A 19,336-nucleotide genomic window follows, 5' to 3' on the forward strand; every position below is an offset into this window, starting at 1 on the left:
AGAAAGACAAAGATATCACTTACATGTGGAATCTGGAAGAGCTGAGCTCATAGAAACAGGGGAAACTGTGGTTAACAGGGGGTTAGGGTGGGACAATAGAGTAAATGCTGATCAAATCCTAGAAAACTAGTTAGAAAATAAATAAGTTCTGGAGAGCTTATGTACAGCATGGTAATTATAGTCAACAGTATTATATTGTATATTTCAAAGTTACTAAGAGAGTTGATCTTAATTTGTCTGCCCCCAACCCCCACCCCCACAAAAGATATGTGTTGAAGATGCTAGCTAATACAAGGTGGTAACTATATATTGCAATATATAAATGTACCAAATCAACATACAGTTGACCTTTAACTTACAAAACGTTATATGTTGAATATATCTCAATAAAGTAATAAATTAATAAATAATCAGCAAATAATAAAAGGCATTTCTGTAGTAACTACAAACAGTTACTCCAAGAAAAGGATTCTTAGGCACCACAATTCAATCAGTTTGTATTGGGCAAGAGTTGTTCTTTTAACTACCCTCTGTGCACACATTCATTTACTTTTTCTACATTTCCTCTCCATGTCTCCATTTCATTTCTTTCTATAGGAGTGTTCCATCCCTAGATTCCAGAACTAGACGACCTGTCTACTCTAGCTTCAGGAGCAAAAGTCAAAATCATTATATGGTTAGTTTTTGACAAAAAGAAATTCTTACAATTAAGACTTTAGACCTCTTTACCTAGTACTATACAAATGAGTACCAGGAAGATCATGAAAATGCACTGACTCACAGATCAGCCCATACTTGTTTATAGAAAAACAAGTTACAAAATTAAGGGTGTTTTCCCCCAATTTTTTCAAACACATTTTAAACTGATGCTTCATTTACTTCTAAGCAGAACATACACCTTCACTGTTCTAATGTGTCACTTCCTTGCTCTCTAATAAATGGAAAACCTAATATAAAATATTGTGGGTATTATTCTACATAAGAACATAATTTATACAGGCCCTTCTCAAGCATATTTGTCAAACTATTTTTAAATGTTTATTTTCACAAGAGAAGACATTTTGAATTTTTGATTACTAAAATTAAAGGATGTTTTAACATCAGAAAATGAACATAATTTGTAGCATTAATGGCTTAAAAAAGAAAAATGTAAACCAAAATTCTCATTAGATATATAAAACATCTGAAAATATTCCATTTTTATTTTCAGTAAAAACTCAGAAAATTAGGGAAAATAATGCAGCCTTCTAAATCTGATAAAGGACATTTTTTAAACTGTGACAGCAATCATATTTAATTATGAAGAGTTAGAACTTTTCCTTCTGGAGTAGTTAAAAAGCAAGAAGTTTATTATCACTGCTATGTTTTAAAGCATTGTATCGAACCTCCTAGACAATGTGAGGTAACGCCACGTATACCGAAATGAATGATTAAAGATGATGATGATGACAGACCAATGATCCATATATGATAGGTGGATGGATAGATGGATAGACAGATATCAGAAACATTTTTTTTAAATTACAACAATTATTCAAAGGTGACAGTATTTTTGTTAGAAAATCAAGAAGAATATACCTACGAAAAGTTTACAGGAAAGTATTAAATTACTAAATTAGCAAGGTCATAGGAATAAACAAAGATACACAAAACTTCATTTTTAGGTACACCAGAAATACATATTTATAAAATATCTCAAATGCATAACTTACATTACAAATAAAAATATCCAGGAATATCTAAACAAAAATTATTAAAGATCTCTACAAAGAAACTGAAGAGATATTAATGATAAAAAATGAACAAAAATACTGGGTTTGTGAATTTGATGACTTCATAGAAATATCAACAAATTGATCCACAGTGTAAATGTTATCTAAATGCTATCCTAATCAAAATCCTAGCAAGTTGTATTGCTGAATAAATTAAAAAGATGATTATGAAATATGCCTGGAAATGCAAAGGACCAAGCAGGGCCAAGACGATTTTGGTGAACAACATCTGGAGGACTTGTACTGACAAACAGCAAGGCTTAGGACATAACCACATCAATGAAGACAATATAGTGTCAGTCCCTGGAGCAAAAAAATACGACAAAACTGCCTAGAGACTCAGAACCCAGAGAATACATATGTGGTGAGAACTCATTTATGCAATGGTGGCACAGCTGAGCTGGAGAATCATTTCAGTGAATGTTGCAGGGTCAACTGGATATCTCCATGCATCTACACATCTGTCTGTTGGTTCTCTCTCTTTTGACCTAGGACTTGGCACGTGCTTGACACCATTCACAAAAACTGGTTTAAAATAAATTATAGAGGGGTGCCTGGGTGGCTCAGTGGGCTAAGCCTCTGCCTTTGGCTCAGGTCACGATCTCAGGGTCCTGGGATCAAGCACTGCATCAGTCTTTTTGCTCGGGAGGGAGCCTGCTTCCCCCTCTCTCTGCTGCCTCTCTGCCTACTTGTGATCTCTGCTTGTCAAAAAAACAAACAAACAAATAAATAAATAAACAATCTTTTAAAGATTTTTTTTTTAAGATTTTATTTATTTATTTGACAGATAGAGATCACAAGTAGGGAGAGAGGCAGGCAGAGAGAGAGAGAGGAGGAAGCAGGCTCCCTGCCAAGCAGAGAGCCCGATGCGGGGCTCGATCCCAGGACCCTGGGATCATGACCTGAGCTGAAGGCAGAGGCTTTAACCCACTGAGCCACCCAGGTGCCCCACAAACAATCTTTTAAAAAATAAATAAAATAAATTATAGATATACATGTGAAAAGTACACAACACAAATTTAACAGAATAATGAAATGGGAATTTTTTTGTATAACATCAGGGAAAAAAGACAAATGCCAAACATCTTAATCAGGATCGGGTGATTGATAACCTGATATTCGTCTCAATGCCCAAATCCCTATTGTTATTTATTAGACATACTCATTTGTTCCTTTTTCCCATCCCGGATTGGTGGCTCTTACTCTACTGAAATGCCATTCAGTAGAGTCTTATGCTTACTGGTGCATTTACTCAGTTGGTGTAGGAAGCATGGTACGTGCCTCACATATGAACCAAACTGCTTAGCCTCTTCATTCATTTCATCGACGTTTTATTGTGCTCTCACTAAAACTGACAAAGTTGGTTTAACCACATTAGTGGATTAAAAATTAAAGTTTCTTTAAATTATGTTAGTAATAAAGTTATTTCTAAAGGACAAATGATACATATGTACATTAATGAAAATGCTTTATATAAATTAACATTAAATATATCACCAGATAGATATTTTTCACATGTAGTTTCATTATTTAATCAGTTTCTTAGGTTAATTTTGTTTTTATGAACAGTGCCCTGGGTTATCACTAGCTATCTTTTAGATTTAATCATGTCTTAAAAGGAGACATTTAATTCGATGCCCGAATGTCTCATACACTACTTCTCACACCCCATGGAAGCCACGAGTACGAAGTAGATGTCCCCCAAATTCACTCTGGCTTACTATAATGCACCTGCTAATAATATTTTTAAAAATAAAAAATCAGGACCAAATGCTTTCTGGACAAAATACCCCCCAAAATAGGATTAAGCAGAGCCATCCTAGGTGAAACTGGAGATCTGATCACTATTTGTCACAAAATCTTCGTAATCTTCTCGGCTATAATCTGAAACCAGCCCCTCCCAAGGAGGACAGGAGGAAACCAAAGAAAGAGGCGGACCATTCTACATTGGTAGGTAGTAGTTGTATTGTGCAAAAGAACTTATTATGAGGCTTGTTTTGGGTGGCTGTAAGACCAGTAGTTTTCTGGATCTGCCCACCAAGGCTTGAAAGTGACAGAGGCCTCACGTAGCTTCTGTCATTTATACCATCCTGACTCAACACTACATCTCTCAGATCTGGATGCGTGGGGCAACTTCTGAGAGGAACCAGGCTAGGGGATCCCACATTCCAAGGACAGGGGAGGGGCTGAGGAGCCTGTGATTTCTGAGGCCCAGTACACAGGTCAACTGGCAGTCACATCCTCTCAATGACCACCCCCAACGTCCACAACCTCGTGACCTGTTCTTACAATCTTACATGCTTCCTCTCTTCCATGATGTGGCCTGAGCCATCAGCAAGGGGCTTCATTCAAACGGAGGTAAGTAGCTCGTTTGTCCGCTATCAGGCTGCCCTGAGGGCAGGTAATACTGACATATACAAGAAAAATACAGATTAAGAATAACTCCCCAATCAGAGACGACTGTTTCCACCAAGAATCCTGTGATCTGTACCACTCATTTGCTAAGTCCCCTAAGCGGGGGGTCAGATCACTTGTATCTTCATGTGATTTAATACAGACGACACACTAAGAGAGTCATGAGGTATGCACAAATAACATTTGTTTGAATAATGTCACAGGCACCTCCTTGTGAGGCTCTAAGTGTCCAAAGCTGTTTTACTTTAGAGGGCAGCTTTTATCATCAGAGACATGTCAGTGTTCAATTAGGGGCAGACTTTGGTTGCTATCATTCAAGTCTTGCTGGGTGAATTTAGTACGGACTTCTGTGTCGAGGCCAATGGAACAACAAGGCAGCCGAATGATTAAACTAGCAGGAAACAGTAGGCCCATCTGGTCTTGAGGAGAGGGAGGTCGGCAGCTTCAGGAACTTGACCTGGCTGTGCATACCACATGTTTGCTGGGGGAAGGAAGCACTATCAGGTGGAAGGAGATGATCTGGGGGTGGCATACTGCAGATCAGATCCCAAACCTCCTTCCTTCCCCTTCCTTCCTTCCTTCCTTTCTCACTCTCTCTCTCTCTTTCTTTTTCTTCTTCTTTTTTTTTTTTAATGGACAGTATTCTATTCCAGGGATAGCCTGTTTCAACAGGTCCAGTTACAGCAGGACAACGGGATCCCAGTGAGAAGTAAATAGTGTCCATTCACCCAGAGGTGTGAAGTAACTCACTCATCCTGGTGAGACATCTCACTGCAAATTCCGGTAAATAACTTTTCCCAGGCGTGATGAGGCTTGGTGTTCTCAGAAGTGTAGTACATTCATTTAAAGTGCAGAATTTGGGGCAATGGTGGTTTCCCCTGGCTTCTATACCTTTAGGGTATTGGTGCCTCAGCAGGGGTCCCCAGATGGGCATATGGAGCAACACTCTCCACTGGTTGATCATTCAAATCTATGAAAGCCTGGGCTACTTTAGTCCACTTGGCCAAGGTGGTTTTACTTGTTAGTAATTTAATCTGCTGCTTTACATTTCGTGTTTTGTTTAATTTTTTCTTTTTACCAACCCTGCTTTTTGTGCATTATGCAGGAGATAGAACCTCCATTCAAAATCATGTTCTTTTTCCAGTCTTGCATATTATGACCTTTGAAATGAGACCTTTGATCACAATCTATCCATACACAGCGCTCAGTTTCCCTAATTTTCTAGTAGTGACAGCCTGGTTCACATAATGACAAGGGAAAGCATGTTTCCACACAAAACCAGGCATGTTTAAAATTCTCACTCCAAGGGAGGGGACCAATATAATCAATTTGTGAACCTGTCAACAACTGGAAACTCCACTGGGTGGCCCCAGACTCCTTTGGCAGTTGCCCTGGGCAGTGTTTAGAACACACATGACATGCTGTTACTGTATTAGCCAAGTCACTGTCTTTCAAGGACAATCTAGCATCCTTAGCAATAAGCCATCCTACCTGAAATGGACACTCCTTATCTGCCGTATCTACTAAAAAGTCAGTTGCTAGGGTGAATACCTAAAATAGGGCGTCCGCTGTTAGACTGCCTTTTGGTGACTGAAGGGTCCAAAAGTCAGCATGTGTCTCTGAGCTGAGTCATTATAGCTTGATCAGAGACAGCATGGAAATGAAAAGAGACCATATGATTAGACGCTTAGAGTCTAAAGATCATCTTAAGTCAATCTGTATCTATTCTGGCAATGAACAAAAGTTTAACTACAAAAAAATTATTCTCTCAGAATCATGTTTCTTTCTTTCTTTTTTTTTTTTTTTTAAGATTTTATTTTGAAGTAATGTCTATCCCCAAGATGGGGCTCAAACTCACAACATGAAGATCAAGAGTTGTGAGCTCTACTGACTGAGCCAGTCAGGAGCGCCTCAGAATCATGTTTTAATAAGAGGAATTTCTTAGTTTACTTTTTCCGATAATAAACATACAAATGTAGTATTTAATACAATAATTCTGGGTTCTATTATTACATTGATGGTTGATACTGTTTGCTATATTACTGCTAAGACTTACATAAATGGAAATTCCAAATCATTTTTGTCTTTTAGTTAGATTCTGAATTTTTAAAGCTAGTTTTTGTAAAAGGACTCTATGAAAAGTTTAAGACAAGATTTGACTTTACCCATTTTTGTCAGCAATACTATATGGTGAAAACTTTTTATTAGGTAGGTTATACAGGTTGTAAACTTGTACCAAATTCTTGAGAAGAAAATCATGGTTTAGTAGCCCAAACTATGGGAACTGGGAACTGCAGTTTGCCAATATACTTTATTTGTTCTGACACAAGCTATGAAATCATTATAAGATAATGGTATATTAATATGAGATAAAATATTTATTGGATATGAGAAATTGCATACAAACTATGCTTTCTGTGGCATTGTTAATAAGTGCTAAAACTTACAAAACAGCATGAAATTTTTAAAGCTCAAAAGCGTTACTGACAGCATGAGTATGATTTCCCCACACATTAGACATATTCTCCCACCAAAAGTAAAATCTAATGTAAGAACAGTGTAATTCCATCAATATTGATTTATAAATGGATTTTAGTATGAACCACAAGTATTACAGAAGACTGAATGATTCTCACTTAAATGTTAAGTTTAATATTAGTAACAAAACTTTATTAAATGATATCTCATATTTCACACTGAATGCTTTATCTTCTTTCTAGTGATTATGGGAGATATCCATAAAAATGTAAAACAGTGATAAATTTTGATATGCAGACTAATTTAGATATCCTGCAGGCAATAGAGAAGTCAGCAACCTGTGACAAGGACATTTTGTATGTAAAGTTTCCACTCATTATAGAATACTAAATAAACAGTGTGTCCTCGTTTAATACATATTTGAATGCCAAGATCTGAACTGTAGATTTCAAAATGACTCATTTACTTTAGTGTGTAACTTTTTGTGTGTTAAGTTCAGTGGTAAAAATATTAAACAGGCTTTTCTTAGAATGAAGATATAAATTGTGAATAGGCTAGCTATTTTTACATGCAGTTTTAGTACAAGTATGTTTTGACTATGCTGAAGCAAATTTATTGAGAGGATGCTGAATTGTGTAATGGTCAAGTTTAAAGAAGCCCAAATTAAATATGATTTTGACCTACACTCTGTGTCTGTGATTTTTGTGACATTAAAACATATAAAATATTAGATAATTTAGGGGCACCTGGGTGGCTCAGTGGGTTAAAGCCTCTGCCTTCGGCTCAGGTCATGATCCCAGGGTCCTGGGATCAAGCCTCGCACTCCTTCCCACCCTCCCCCACACTGCCTCTCTGCCTGCTTGTAATCTCTGTCTGTCAAATAAATAAATAAAATCTTAAAATATATATATGTATATATATATTAGATAATTTAGTAAAGTATAATTTTATGAAATCAAATTTAGGACAGAAATAAGGTTTTAATCTGTGGATCTGCTCATTCTTTCACACCAGGCACTTATTTTATTAGGGAGGATCATTATTTATTTACAGGGACTGATTAGCACATCTCTCCGGTGTTTATATTTCAGATTCAATTATATATACTTTCTCAAGTATACTATACTTTCATCTATATTTTCCCACTTGTCATCTTAAACGTGCAAAATATTTTTCAAATATTTTTGTTTTTTCTGTCTACCATCACCTGAAAATAGGTCATTCTTATTCTTGTGTTGTATTTTTGACACCTCTACTTTTCATAATGTGAGGGAATCTACGTCAGATAGATGGACTGTGTTTAAGAAAGCAAACAATATGTTCCGAGAAAATACAAAGAGTAATCCACCCCAAACTCAGCCACATTCAAGACTTATCTCCAAAGACAGAAGTTTCATAGAATATAATTTTCAAATTTGGTGTATTTTAAGAAATAAGGATTTTTATATTTCAGATAAATTTCTGCTAAGTGTTGATGCTTATTAAATTTATGAATTCAAAAAGTGACATCTAAATTTACATGTATTTTACATAAATCAAATTCTATCTCTTCTTTATATAACAGGTGACATATTATTTTGATGGTAAATACTATTAAAGTGAATTTCTTTTTCTTCAAGCTTTACTGAGATACAATTGATATACAACATTGCATAAGTTCAAGGTATAAAACATGATGGTTGATACAAATATATTGAGAAATGATTACCACAATAAGGTCAGTTAACACCTCCATCACCTCATATAATTACAATTTTACCTTGTTGTGGTGAGAACAGTTAAGATCTACTATTTTAGTAACTTTCCAATATGTAATGCAGTAATGTTATTATTATATGATCTTTATACTTTATTTGACTAAAGTCGTATATCATGTTTGATTTGCTTCTGTTGAACCATCCTTGCATCATGGAGCTAAATCCCACCTGATCAAGGTATATGATCTTTTTAATGTGCTGTTGAATTGGGCTTGCTAAAATTTTGCTGACAATTTTTGCATCTGTGTTCACTAGAGATACTGACCCATAGTTTTCTTGTGGTGTCCTTATCTGGTTTTGGTATCAGGGTAATGTTAACTTTGTAAAAGTAACTTTGGGAGTGTTCCATCCTCTTCAAATTTTTGGAAGAGTTTGAGAAGGATTGATATTAATCCTTCTTTTAAGTCTTTGAACTTACAGTGAACCCAATCGGTCCTGGACTTTTCTTCGTTGAGATTTTTTTTTTTTAGTTACTGAGTCACTCTTGCTAGTAATCTGTCTGCTCTGATTTTCTGCTTCTTCATGATTCAGTCTCAGTGGGTTACATATTTCTAGAAATTTAAATGTTTCTAGAAGTTCGGTACTGGGAAATTTTCCAATTGAGGAATCACTATTCAGAGATTACCTGCAGCACTTCAGGTCAACTGTGTGCCTCAACTGACACCCACAAAGCTGCCCTGGATTTTGTAACAACCGATACCCTCTGGTCATCTCCCAAACCTCATTTAAAAATAAATCTTATGTTTATAAGGTTTATACATAAACCTTATGTAGTTTTATACCCATCCATGCACTCATTTTTTTCACTCAGTCATCACAAACTTCAGGTCCTGTGTGACTCCTAGCCTATTAGACCTTATATTTTTGTGTGGAAGAGAGAGAATAATTTTGTAATTCCAGACTATCAAGTGGAAAGACAATGTTTTTTCTCAGTTCTCTTTGGTAGTTCTAGTATTAGAAGTAATTGCATTTTAAATATAAATCTGATCAGTAAAAGCCCACTATAAATAAATATGTGTTTAATAAGCAACAAGTAGTTTGTATTTTTCCTGGTTTTCTCTTCTGATGACATCCTCAAATGGAGATTCCGTTCAGTACTCTACCAAATTTTACATGCAAAGTACAGTTCAAATATAATAACTGGTAGTTGACTATAATACAACACATAATATTTAAGACAACAGAGAATAAAATGTTTGCATTTGTTGCTTTATAAAGGATAAAAATGGTGGGTAGGGTGTTTGGAAGCAAGATTAACATTCAAGAACCTATAAAATGGCATTAATATGGAAAGAACATGAAGAATTAAGTATATATTCAAGTAAAATAATTCATATTATTCATTAAATATTGAGATAGAGGAAAACAGAAAAATCACATATAATATTGATTGATTTCTTCAAAGCAAAGTTAATAATTCAAGGAATGCTTCAGAGGGAAACCATCTACACTCAGTGGACAGAACAATGGGATATTCCTCTATCTCCATATTAAATAACATTTCTGACAATAGCTGACTATTGTTCTTTTGGTCACTTAACTCGCACAGAAAGGAATAAAAAGTGCTTATTGATTTTAGTATGGTTCCATATAATGCCTGAACCCAGACTGGCACTCCCACAAGATGTACTGAAGTACCCAGATTAACTAGGTTGATATATGCATGAACCCTGAATTGCAGAGCAAAGAGATCTGTGCTAGCCAAATACCATACAGAACAAACCACGGTTTTGTGATGTCTGCTGAATCAACCACAGTCTTGTGGCTACACTGATGCCATGATGCAAAGACTGTATTGTACATACTGCAATCCTCTTGTGGATCCACTCTCCAACTCTACATAAGAGAGTATCTCATAATAGAGTACCTCCTCCTCCTATCAAAAAGCCCATCCCTTTGCTCTCAATTAGTGCCTTTGTCTCATATCTAATGGATAGAAACAATCACTTATTAACTGGTTTATTATCAACCAAAGTGTTAACTTACCTGAATCTGTCTCCTCTACTATTACTCTAGATTCCATGGGTCTTTTCCTTCTCAAGAATAGTTTTCCATCAGTTATAGCCCCCTGATTTTCTTCAAAAATACCCTTCTTTTGGATCATTGCCTATAATATATAACTGTGCTTTTAAAATTCCCATCCTAATAAGTGCTTAAATAATGATAATAATAATAAAAAAATCCTATTTACCTTTATCTCTCTCTACCTAGTGTCCACACCCCTATTTTCTCCCTGTAGTATAATATCTTTTAAAGTTGGCTAAATTCACTGTAACCTCCTCTTCTCCATCCATTCATGCAATAGAATAATCTCCAAAATATTGCAGTCCCATTAATTCAACTGAATTTCTCTTACCAAAATCACTAGGAGCCTTCAACTTGCCAAATCAAAATCACTATACTTTCCTCATTTAATTCAACCTCACAGTAGCATTCCACATAGCTGGTGGACCTCTTCCTTTGCAACATCTCTTTTCATGTCTTTCTATTTTTCCTACATCACTGGTCAATCTCAATCATTCTAAATTACAAGTCAACTCCCTTTTGCTTAACAGTCAATTCACCCTGCATGCTTTTCTCTTCTCTACGTACATTCTCTGCCAAGGAATCTCATCCATGGCCATGCCTAAATGCTTGCTATTTGACAACAACTCCCACATTAATAATTAATATATGCAATCCTCTTCATACTGTGTGGGAATATTTTCCTAGAACATGACATGATTGGACTCTTTGTAATCAACGTCAAATATCATTTCCTAAAATGTCCCATTTCCTCCAGTCAATTAGCATCATACCTTACCCATAATTAACACTTTCATACACACAGTATCAAATATCACCTTATTTAAAAATAGTTACTGCTTGTGTGGTGTAACTAAAACATAAGTTTCATACAAACAATTACCTCCAAAATTACATTTCAAAAAATATTCTAGTAAAAGTTAGGTCCATAATGTATGCTATTTAAGAAAGAAGAGGAGTAGGAGGAGGAAGTGAATGAGGAGGAGGAGGATGGAGTGGGAAGAAGAAATGTTTCATTGCTTAGCTACCAAATAGAACAATAAAAATGTGTCATTTACATCTAATGATAATTGGTCCTGATACATATTCACAGTTGAATTTGTTTATGCTATAAAGACCTATGTTCTGAACACATGTAGAAAGAAGTCTTTAAATTGCTTCCTGGAACCTCTGGCACAAATAATACATTGTATGTTAATAAAAAAATTAAAAAATATTGCTTCCTGGAATGTTAAAAAACAAGAATCAGGAAAATATACAACAGAATATACATCTTGGATTTGGTGGCTAATAAATCAAATGTTTAGGTAAAGCAATTTTGAAGTATGTTACCATAATTTAAAATGGCCATTCTGGAACAGAATTTATCACACTTAAGTAAATTTTATGAACTTAATTTTAATATATATTGTGCTACCAAAATTTTCTGACTCAGTGAATGAACAAAGTTTGCATAGCCACACCATAATTTCCTCTCTATTAGAAAGACATTCCTGATTTTCAATGCCTTCAGTTCTTATAGCTTATGGAAAGCACTTACTTCTATATGCAATATATTTAGAATATTTATAAAAATAACATTGGAATTGAACTTTGAAAATAAATACAGTTGCACAGAGGTGTTCAACCACTTTGTTTTTAGTCTTTATGTTCCATGATTTTGATGCATAGAGTATTTGTGTCTTAAAAATTGGTCTTCTACTACTTAAACATGCATATTTTTCAGGATGACCTTATGTGTTTTTAAGATACAAGATTATATCCTGTTTTGGAAAATGCATTTTTATAATGGAGAAACTAATAAGTGAATAAGCTAAAGAATTTTATAAATCACTAAAACATACTTTTTTTTAAAAGATATATTTGTCAGAGGGAGAGGACAGAGAGAGAGGAGAGACAGCATGAGCAGGGCGGGTGTCAGGCAGAGAGAGAGAGAGAGGAAGAAGCAAGCTCCCCACTGAGCAGGGAGCCCAATGCAGGACTCAATCCCAGCACCCTGGGATCATGACCTGAGCTGAAGGCAAACACTTAACCAACCGAGGCACCCAGGCATCCCTAAAATGTACATGTTAACCCTTTTTTCTATTGCCTTGAGGAATGAGATATTTTAACAAGACAAATAATGTATTAATATATAGTACTATTGTTTACAAAATTTAAATGATCATCTAATTTTTTAAAAATATTTTACTTAACATGTTTGTAGAAGGAAGTACAAGTGTTGAACTTTAAATAATTCACTTCCAAAAACATTAGCTCAAAATTTTAAATCTGTTGTCACTGTTAATATATCTTTGATGTAAATTAATATGCAATACCTTCTGGAGACATCTCTGGTACAATGGCCTCATAAGGTTCATCTAGGAATTTTGGTTCATTGTCATTGATATCCGAAACTCTGATGACAAACTCAGACTCAGGTTCCACAGCCCTTCCAGTAGTGCTGTCTATTACCTGGGCTCTTAGAGTGTAGAGGGATCGTTGCTCTCTATCAAGCTTCTGGACGGCATATATGTCACCTGTTCTCTCATCAATGACAAAAATACTTCCAGCTCCAGCTCCCAAAAGCTTGTACTGGAAAGAGTTGTTCCCATTGTCTAAATCAGATCTTAGCTGCAAGTGCAAAGAGGGATAATTTAGTTTCCAAGACAGGCTTAAACGGACAAATCAATTTTAACGATTTTATTTTCATGTCTGTTAATTTTCCCCCAAGTTAATAACTCCATGTAATTTCCACAGTATATTAAATCAGGTGAAATACTAATTTTAAGATTAAATTCTATCATCAGTCAGAGAAGTCTGAAATTTCAATGTAAATCACTACATAAATTTTATTACTCTAAATAGATTATTCTAATTAGAAACTACAATAATTGGAAAACAAAGTACTTTTCATAAATTCTGCACAACAAAATTGGTTCAAGTTTACTCTATGACTATATTCTTGGTTACTAAAACCGTACTCTCAAATATTTGTATTAGATTGGGACCTCGAGACAGATAGGAAGATAATAATCTAGGTAAATTTGAACAGTGATGTTTTATCTCTAGGCTAAAAACACATAGAAAACATTGAAAATATTACTAAGAAAATAAGGAAGCATGTGGAGAAGATAATGAGAGCCTCAGCCTTCCTTGTTGGCATTTATAACATGCCCTAAAATCTACCAGTTGCTTTATATGTGATTCCCCAATTAATCCTCATAACATCGTGAGATATATATTATTGATATAATTATTTATACAGAGAAAGAGAGACTGAAAATTTTTCAAACTTTCGCAGAGTCATGGTTTTTATACAGGTTTATGATTTAGACAACAGGTCTGTCTGACCCCAGAGCTTCCACTGTTCTGAGTTTTGCTAAATTAGATCTATTGCTTTCCAACAAATTCAACTCAGTTCTCAAATGCATCTTTTCTTCTTGTGCCTTCATTATTTTTATTTTTTAAAGGCAAAGTAAATTTGTTCATTCACAGTGAATGGAATTTTGAATTTTATATATAAAAACAAGCGTTATTATGATACAGGTAACATTGGTTGGTTGGGTTCTCATACCTAAATTATTTTTACATAAAGAGAAGAAGTATGCCATAATCCCTTAATTATTGTGAATCCATAGTTTTGATTCATCATTTATGAATACGTCCTTCTTCAAAGTAAGAGCTTCTCTGAAAATTTACAAAGCTAACCAAAGAAATAAAATTTTAAACCAATTCATAACTTTTCTGATAGCTCAAGATACAATGGACTAATTAATATATTCCTCTGTGATTGGGTAGAATATCTGAAGATATCTAAAACAATGAATTTTAATAATGTGTTGAATAACACTACTATTTATTGAAAGAAACAGAGTGGGAATAATAATAAAAAGATAATAAAGTTATAGCTCTTTTCATCTGATAGCTCTTCATTACTCATAAGATAAAACAAAAGTTTCCATGACTTACTAATAAGAAACTTAGGGAAACAAATGTCCTTTCCAATAAGTATATCAAATGAAAGTAAAGGATGGCTATGTTTTTCAAATATCATCTTGATACAGTTTGAAGGTTTGATTAAGTATTAGAATAAGATGATAAATCAAATTAGGTAATGAATAAATGTATTCCAAGTATATATGCACAGTATAATTTTCATGGGATCAGTCAGCCTGATCTTTTTAAGAGATATATACTTACTTATTTTTTTAAACATCAGCCTCTTAATGTCACATACACAAGTTAACACATTTTAATTTCATGAATTCCATATTATGATATTTTCTGTATTTCTATTCAAAAATATTTTTTTCAATTAGGCAGTTACCATTGGTTTGGCAAATCAATATGCCTTTAATTTTTTACTTAATTGTGCTTTCCAAACCTAATCCCTGTTAACAAATAGTTCAAAAAGAAAGTCATCTGGACACATCAGCTACATTTTATTTACCAGCTCTTTAACTACAACACCTAAATATTCATTATTACTGTCTTTTAAACCAGTTATCTGTATGTTATTTAAGACTCATGACATTGTTTTAGACGAAAACATCTGTTAGCATACTTTTGTAAGTATTTTTACAGAATGAAAAAAGTGGGCAAAATCAATCACGACGTGAAAGGAGTCAGCAGGAGATGTGCCCGGAGCACGAAAACAAAAACTAGAAAATGTGACAGTCAGCCAGGGAGCTAGTCTCTGCTCTGATTGTACGGATGCACTTCCCTGGAGAGGCTTATTCACTAAAAGTCACCAGTCTCTGGTAGTCTGTCACCCGGCTCATTGATGGGAGAGCATATGGGGCTCTGCGGAGTTCACTGTAAATGTGGCTACAGAGACTCCGTTAACTAGCACACGCTTAACCAAGGACCTCATCTTTGCCATCCTGCCTCTGATTCACCTGCAGTCATCTTAGAGAATAAAAAGATGTGAAATTGCCTCAAAGCAGGCACACACACATACACAAATGTTTGAAATCTGTTTGCCTAAGATCCTAACCTGAGCCTTCGGTTGAATATACACATATACATTGGCTCGATGGCATAGATGAACTCCTTTGGAATCTGGACATCACGCTAACACTGCAGCTCTCCTGAAAGGACTAGGAAAAGGGAGTTAATGAATTTTGAGTGCTTCACCCTTTGGGCCCAATTAAATTTTAGTGCCAGTTAATTAGCGGTTCAACTTATTTCAGTTCATTCATCTAGAGAAAGATCCTTACAGAAAAGGACACAGTATTGTAATTACCTCTGTTTAAAGAAAACTGAATAATAATAAAAACCAAAAACATAAATAGGGAATGTTCTATCTCATTAGGGAAATTTTAAATATATATATATATTCTTATAAAAAAGAAAAAATAATTATTCTTTATACTTCATAATCAAATGAAGTGTGTAGGCTCTTGAAGCTACTTAGCTGTAAAAGGGTTTGGTATTAATCTGCTTCATGAAAAATTAATGATGGGTAAATCAACACCTACTGAGCATAATAGAAAATCAGGCTAAATGCTGTTGGTAAACATTATTATTCTCAGTGTGGTTGCTTTGATCCATTACCACAAATAACACCATCAAATTTCCAGATGTTGGGCGCCTGGGTGGCTCAGTGGGTTAAGCCGCTGCCTTCGGCTCAGGTCATGATCTCAGGGTCCTGGGATCGAGTCCCGCATCGGGCTCTCTGCTCAGCAGGGAGCCTGCTTCCTCCTCTCTCTCTGCCTGCCTCTCTGCCTGCTTGTGATCTTTCTCTGTCAAATAAATAAATAAAATCTTTAAAAAAAAAAAATTTCCAGATGTTGATAAATGAGGGCAGTATTTTCATAAGGGAGACAAAAGTAAAATTTGAAAGTCAGAGCTCTTCTTCTTCCTCAAGTTTTGCAAATATTTTAGGTGCTTGAAAATCTGAAACAATTAATTAGGCTGATGTCTGAAGCTTTCTAAGGGTTCGACAGAGAAAATGTAGAATTATCAAATGACTAAAACTTCCTCAGCCCATCCATTTAGAGTTCTATAATGTTATTTCCTGTAACACTTTCATAAAACCAGTACCTGGCCAATGTGATAATTAGTCTCGTTCCTTTCCTCTGGTACAAAAAACTGGTTCCACATCCAACCACGCTTCACTCGGAAGTGAGAACCCACAGGGTGCTCAGCTTCCTCCATTGCAGAGATTTCTGTTGCTGTAAAGCAAGGCCATATGAGAGGAATTCCCAAGATAAAAGGTAGCAAGAAGCAACAATTCATTCTGCTCTTTTGATTCCAACTGGTGTTCTTCAGAGGAAAGAGTAGCTGCAAACAAAAACTGTATGTTCCTTTATAATCTTTTTAAGTCTTAGGTTTCTTTCATATTCCTAAGGAACAAGAAACAAACAAAATTTAAATTAAAAAATAACACTTTCTCACAGAATTGCTACAGTAAGGGTACAACTTTTGCATTCATAAAAACAAAACAACAATACACACTTAATTTATCTTCTAAGCTGGTTACATTTTGTTATATATTTGTTATATATATTTGGTTATAGCTCAGCAATAATTTGAATGGTATAATTAAAAACTTCTTCTCAAGCATGGTCCATTTTAAGCTATAGCCATAAATCTGCCTGAAGGTTGAAAAGTTGGTCTGGCAATCTCATTGATTGATAGGTGATACTGAGATAGATTTTTTTTGCTTTAATTTAACTTGCTTACATCTTCTATTCTATCTCGGTAAAACTCAACAGTCAAGCCAGGGGGAAAAATGTGATCTTTCTCCTTTTTCTTAATAGCAGTAAGTTTCCTAATCTAATTTCCCAAGTTACAGTATTTTATCTGGTATTAGATAAACAAAATAACAATTCAGTTTGAAATCTGGGGGATTTAATAATCAGTTATATTGATGTTATAAAACACTCTGTGAATAGAAAACCCATGCAAGATATTTACCATTTTATATTATGAAAGAAATGAAAAGAAACGTTTTTCATCTTAACAAAGAGATTATGTTATTTTTAGAAAATAAATACAAAATATAGTGCCGGGGTAAATATGGCTATTTATAATATATAAGACGGAGAAAAAAGATAGCTTCTATTATCAAAATACTAAAAAAGAAACGTCAACTACTGAAATTTACATGTAAAACTTCCCATTTAACTGATACTTATTACACCAACTCCTTTGAAATGACTGGTAATTCTCACCGTTAAAGAAAATTGAATAGCTTTGCATTTACCACATTGACATAGGACCTCCATATAACCAAATTGGATTTGTTTGTTTGAGACTCCCGAAGAAAAATAATTTTGTCAGGTATGTAGTTTAATACTACATGATCAACAGAAAAGCCAGAGTCCCCGTGTCTGTTAGGAGTTTTCTATATGATCTCACTTTGAATCTTCTCCACACAGTTTTGAACAACCACCGAGAGATATTTTAGGTCTCTGACTCTTGTTAGAAAAAGTCATTAAGGGCGCCTGGGTGGCTCAGTGGGTTAAGCCGCTACCTTCAGCTCAGGTCATGATCTCGGGATCCTGGGATCGAGTCCCGCATCGGGCTCTCTGCTTAGCAGGGAGCCTGCTTCCCTCTCTCTCTCTCTGCCTGCCTCTCTATCTACTTGTGATCTGTCTCTGTCAAATAAATAAATAAAATCTTTAAAAAAAAAAAAAAAAGAAAAAGTCATTAAAAAACACCTAATTAAGAAAGAACAGGTTGTCATAAATGGGATATTGTGATACCTCTGAGTTCCTTCAAGCAGATGCTTTCTTTATAATATATTTACTTAATGAAGGCCATGAAGAAATTCAACTGAGGTGAAAATTAAAGATGAATTTCATTCTTATGTTGAATATTTGAAACTTAAATAATGTTTGTTGTTTAGAAATTGCTAAAATACACCTTTTGATAGTAAATAACAAAAATATTCAGAGCAAGTTCAGTTTCTTAATGAGGAAGTTATTTTTGTATAAATATGGAAAACTATCACTAACAGTGGAGTGAAGGGTAATTATAACATTGGGAAAATGCATTTGTGTCAATTTTATATTATGATATTTTCATTCATCTAGGAGAAAAGTGAGAGGTTTTAGGGAAGATACTGTTTTAGATTAAAAGTTATTTAAAACACACAAGAACAAGTATAAAATAAGGACATTGTTTAGAATTTAATTTGTACAAACATATTTTTATATTTACATTTTTTATGAATTTGTGGCAATCTAATATGATAATTCAGTACCTTGAGATGATAGAAAACATTGTGGATTTTGTTAGTTATAGAAGTTTCTTTGCAGTTAAAAATAAAAAAAAATTTAAAATAAACCTACTTTTGATCATGCATACTGAAACATTTTGGTGTCTAGAATTTTTTTTAAAACATTTCAGAAATAGCAGGAGCTCAGGTAAAAATCATTGAGGAAAAGGCTTGATAATTAATTCTTGAAATTGGGTCATGAACATTTGCATAGCTATTATTTTATTCTTCACTTGTGTTTAAAATTTATAAATTAAAACTACAATAAAAATAACAATTTATTCTGTATTTTTAAAATCAATATGGTGGACAAAAAACGCTAAATAATTTAATTTAGTGATGCTTCAAATGATAACTCACACACACAGATACACACCACACACATACACACAAACAGAACCCCTATATGATGCTGATGAAACTGAAGAACTGGGCAACCATTTTGAGGAATAGTTTGGCCAAATCTACTGTTTATTTAAAAATTAGTTGAATATATAAACTAACAGCTATTTTTTTATTACTTTATATCTAGAGAAATTCTCAAATTTTTCCACTGTGAAGCAAATATAAATTGGGTTAATCAGAAATATATATATAGAAAAATAAAGTTTAAATCACAGTACTATGATACCAATTACAAAGTGTTTCAAAATTACAAGATGATGCCATATGAGACTGTT

At 34.3% G+C, this 19,336-nt stretch overlaps 1 protein-coding gene across 2 annotated transcripts in view; it reads right to left on the reverse strand.

Moving 5' to 3' along the window:
- Positions 1-19,336, reverse strand: part of CDH19 (cadherin 19) — a 95,676-nt gene that overhangs the window by 54,915 nt on the left and 21,425 nt on the right. For both annotated transcript variants that reach the window (XM_046026096.1, XM_046026097.1), the window contains exons 2-3: positions 16,475-16,776; positions 12,766-13,060 (exon numbers count right to left, since the gene is read on the reverse strand). In XM_046026096.1, coding sequence (XP_045882052.1) covers positions 12,766-13,060; positions 16,475-16,669 — 490 coding nt within the window. In that variant the 5' untranslated portion in view covers positions 16,670-16,776. The remainder of the gene's footprint in view (positions 1-12,765; positions 13,061-16,474; positions 16,777-19,336) is intronic.

Source organism: Meles meles, chromosome 12, assembly GCF_922984935.1.
Source record: "Meles meles chromosome 12, mMelMel3.1 paternal haplotype, whole genome shotgun sequence".
NCBI classification, from domain to species: Eukaryota; Metazoa; Chordata; class Mammalia; order Carnivora; family Mustelidae; genus Meles; species Meles meles.